This window comes from Apteryx rowi, unplaced genomic scaffold, assembly GCF_003343035.1.
Source record: "Apteryx rowi isolate R43461 unplaced genomic scaffold, aptRow1 scaffold_0, whole genome shotgun sequence".
Taxonomy (NCBI): domain Eukaryota; kingdom Metazoa; phylum Chordata; class Aves; order Apterygiformes; family Apterygidae; genus Apteryx; species Apteryx rowi.
The window spans coordinates 6380391-6384746 of NW_020447195.1; the positions used below are offsets into that span (position 1 = coordinate 6380391).

The window sequence follows — 4356 nt, forward strand, 5'->3', positions numbered from 1 at the left end:
GATAAGATCTCCTCTCAGCCTTCTCTCCTCCAGGCTAAACAGGCCCAGCTCTCTCAGCCTTTCCTCATAAGAGAGATGCTCCAGTCCCCTAATCATCTTTGTAGCCCTTCGCTGGACTTGCTCCAGTAGTGCCACATCCCTCCTGTACTGGGGAGCCCAGAACTGSATGCAGTGCTTTGGTAATTTTGAAAATCCCTCCAGGCGTCCAAATTACTACCTTTGAATTCTTTGGKCCTCTAGATTTCCCCATCCATCCTTGATAACAGTGGTCAGTTAAACATACCACCCTTTGCACAGTGCTAATAGAGCTACAGCTAAAAAGTATGACAGACTCTAAGCATTGTTTCTGTAGGTGAATGTGTGTATTTAGCATGTATTAATCTTTGGTTTGTGGTCATATAAGATATATTTACACTCCTTTATAGGACGGATGATGTAACTGAGAGTTGGAATCACTCAGCAGTATTTAGCCTTTCAGCTGAAATTCAGAATTAAATGAGTTTCTAAAACCCAGAAGTACATTACAATGTCTTCTAAATCACTACAGTAAGTTGTCCTGTTTTATGTGGTAAGAACAGAATGTTCRTCAGATACAGTAATGAAGAGAATGRTATAGATATCAGATATTAAAATGTATTTCTAAGGATAAAGTGTCCATTTTTTTAATGTAAATATTCTGGTTTTAGTTGATCAAAGATGAGAAGAAAGAAAAAACTAAGCCCAAGATACAGCTTCCAGAACATCTGCAGATTCGACCTGTGACACCCATGGAAAAATATATTAAGGTTATAAAATTAGATTTTTAAAATGCAATACAGTGGAATCTCTGTTAAGCAACCACCCAAGCTCTAAAAATCAGTTGTCTATTAGAGGTGGGCCTTTAATTAAAGGTCAAAGTAAATTGTATTTGAAACCCAAGCGGTGCTTTAAGAGGGTTCATTTAGACAAGGAATTGCCCTTTGGATATGTTTTTTAGTTCACAGAGCTTTCACCATACATAATCATCTTTCTGTAAAGCACTTCCTCTATACACTCTTCCGTGACATCTAGTAACAGGTCAACTACACAGCTTAGTATAGAAGAGTGTTCACAGAGCTTTTTATGACTGCTGACCATCTCTCTCTCAAATACATACATACACATCCTGCTTCAAGGCTTATCATAACCTGATCTTTCAACTACTGGTAAAGATGCAATGATTTTTCTAGCTTTCTTTAAAGCAGTCATTTTTGTTGTAATTTAAGTCCTCTTCAGTGGCACAAATTAGATTGGCCAGGAGAAGCCAGTTCTAATGAGCTGATTCGTAACTGTTTGATTTTATAGTATGTGATTTATATTCAGAGTCTAAAAGTTGTACACACACAACTGGAATGAGTGGAATGTGACCCATGGTTTGAGTTATAAATGTCCAGTCTCAGAACCACCACTGAATAGCCATTGAACTATAAAGGCAGTAAAATCACTGACAGAGAGAGGAACCTATTCATAAAGGAGGAAGCAGGATGTGGTTGCTACCAGAAAGGAAGGTTAGCCCACTTTGAGAAGACTAAGGAAACAAAAGAAATAGGAAATTCCTATTTGGTGAACTTTCCTTCAAAGGATTCCAAGGGTGGGGAGATAAGGTGAGGAAGTAATAAAAGCTTTTGCTGAGATTAAATTGAAACAAAAATTAAGAGCCTCTGATGAGCATGGAAGAGAAATGAAATGGCAGCACTTCTCCCATTAGTGCTACTTGCTCTTCAGTTCTGTCACAAGCCTCAAATTTCAGTCAGTCACATTTACCTCTACTTCGGCACAGTCAGGATATATGAGTGTTACAAATCATGCAGCCAATCGTCAGCTGCTAGTGTAGCGTGTGCAGCCTGGTGCATACTGAAACAGGGCTCAGAGTTTCAATTTGACCTCAGAATCTTTATTTGACAAGGAGAACAAGGGTTAGCTGTGCTTTAGATCATCCTTTACAGATTCAGACTGAAATTTCTTAAGTCCTTATTCTGAAGCTTGTGCCTTTATGTACATTTACCTTCATGGTAACAGTCATCCTATCTGTTCTTCTGTCTAGGTTAGATATATAATCTCTTCTTCATTGTCCCTTCCCCCAGATCACAAGTGGGACATGATTTCCTTCATTATCCTGCTCAGTGGGTGGCACTTTTGGCCATTAAAATTATCTTTTCAGAAGAACTGCTCCACCTAAATATCATAAACATTTTTTAATCTTGGCCAAAGAACAAAGTGAAGCAACTCTGGCAAGAGAACTGAAACATTGTTCTCTTGCTGTGTATTTCTCTACTGAGTAAGTCCCCAGATGCTAAAGTGATACAACGTGCCCAATTGAGATGATTCAGCCAAAGTAAGCACAGCAGTCAGTGAACAGAGGCTGTTGGCTTTTGTTTTGTTTCCTTTTTAGCTAGATTAGTTGCAGATTAACTTGATGCTTACCCATCTTTTAAAGCAGAAAGAAAGGGGAATGGATAAGTAGTCCTTGATGCAAAAGCCAGCTTGGTCAGTAATATCTTTAGCACTTGGCCTCAGAACTATTATTCCGTAGCTGTGTCACTACCAAATGCATTGCAGCAAGCAGAAAATTACTCTTGTTCAGAGAAGTTATCTAGATTAAAAATTATTATTATTCTGTAAGGAAAGAAGTTAAAACTAAAGCTTAGATTCTTCTCCTAGTAAAGCAAAGCATGTAAAGCCCTTAGAAATGTATTGAACAAAACTATAGATGAGCATCCATAACCCATATGTATTGAACACCTTACCAACTTGCAAAAGTGCTAATTTCTCTCTTTAGTTTTTCTTTTTACTCCAAGGAAAATAAGTAAGTATACTAACATATACTACCAAATAGTAACAGTTTTCCTTTAATTTTCCGACTACCTTTCTGTTGTTTTGATTTCCTGCTATACATGCTGATTTAGACACTAAAAGACTTTTTTAAAAGGGGGGTAAAGTAAGTTAATTACTTATTTGGAATTTGACTGTTTTACTTCTTTAGTTATTTCCCTGTGTCTTGCTAACAGAATAGGCCCCAAATTATTTTAAAGGCTTTTTAAATTATAAACCGCCCTGTATTATAAATTCAAACTTGCATGCAAATGGGCAATTTTTTGAAGTTCTTGTTTCCTTCCATTAATGTTGGTGTGTGTTCAGGGTATTAATTCATCAGATTAGATTGCATTTAAAACCACTATTTTTTAACACTAGAGCATGAAAGAGGATGTTGCATGACAGCATGACAGAAATTAACACCAAAAACTTGATCACTAAATCCTACGAATTACTTTTATTCTAGGTGAATCCATCTCCTCCGGTACCTAAAACGACCCAGGGGTTTATTGGCTGGAGATCAGCTGTTCCTGAATTGGAACTTGAACGTGGCTTTCAAATCCAAAGCTGCAAAGGTAGCTTTTTCAAGGATCTGAAGTGGCCATGTGAGCCCTCTGACTGACTTTAAGAAATAACAGTTAGGTATATAGATCCATTTGAACTGCTAAATTAACATTCTGTAGTGAACTGCTGKATGTAAACATTTATGCTTAAAAACAATTTATGTAAACATCCACAATCATTTTGGTAAAGTGTGAATATTTTAATGTAGCATTGTACTGGTTACAGTTTTTTAAATCTACAGTATTCAGGCTGTAAATTTTGCTTTGGATTTAAAATGAATAAACATATAAAAATCAACAGGGCAAATACKACTCTTATTAGCATGAGTATTATTTTGAAGTATTTAGTGAGAATATTTAAAAAAACATGTTTTACAATAACAGAGCACATTTTTGCAATTATTTTTCCACGTAAGCCTCCATTCAAACTCAGTTTCACATCAGCTTATTCAAACCCACATACAGACTACYATGTTCCTGACAATCCCACCTTGCTGCTCCTTCCCACTTCATCACTTATCAGCATGGAATATGTTTTGTAGCATTAGTTTTCAGTCAGATCAGCAGTCTGAACTGTCTCACTGTCCATCTACTCAAGTGCCAAGGCTAGAATAAAAGAGATAGAGCACACAAGCACAGAAAGGGGATGGGGAGGGACAGAGGAGGAAGAGTAGCAGGCACAACAAATTAGCTCAAGCTGCCATGAAACTGCATCCTTACATTTGGAAATAAGCTTTTTCTACTAAAAAGGAAAAAAAAACCCTCACAGGAAAGAAAATTATCCGGCTTCCTTACAGCCTATGTACTGCAACTTGAAAAAAACAGGTGAATAAGTATAGTTAAGTCATAATTATTAAATATATTGTCTTTTGCATTGTGCATGCTTTACAGGTAGTTTGTGTAATTACACAGATGTATAACTGGGTAGATCCCAGAGGAGCTGCTTGATCAGTATAAATAA

At 36.9% G+C, this 4356-nt stretch overlaps 1 protein-coding gene across 1 annotated transcript in view; it reads left to right on the plus strand.

Annotated features, from left to right (window-relative positions):
• CUNH20orf85 (chromosome unknown C20orf85 homolog) overlaps positions 1–3454 on the plus strand; it is a 5263-nt gene extending 1809 nt beyond the window's left edge. The window contains exons 3-4 of the mRNA XM_026055718.1: positions 687–785; positions 3299–3454. Coding sequence (XP_025911503.1) covers positions 687–785; positions 3299–3454 — 255 coding nt within the window. The remainder of the gene's footprint in view (positions 1–686; positions 786–3298) is intronic.
• Positions 3455–4356: the final 902 nt, after the last annotated feature.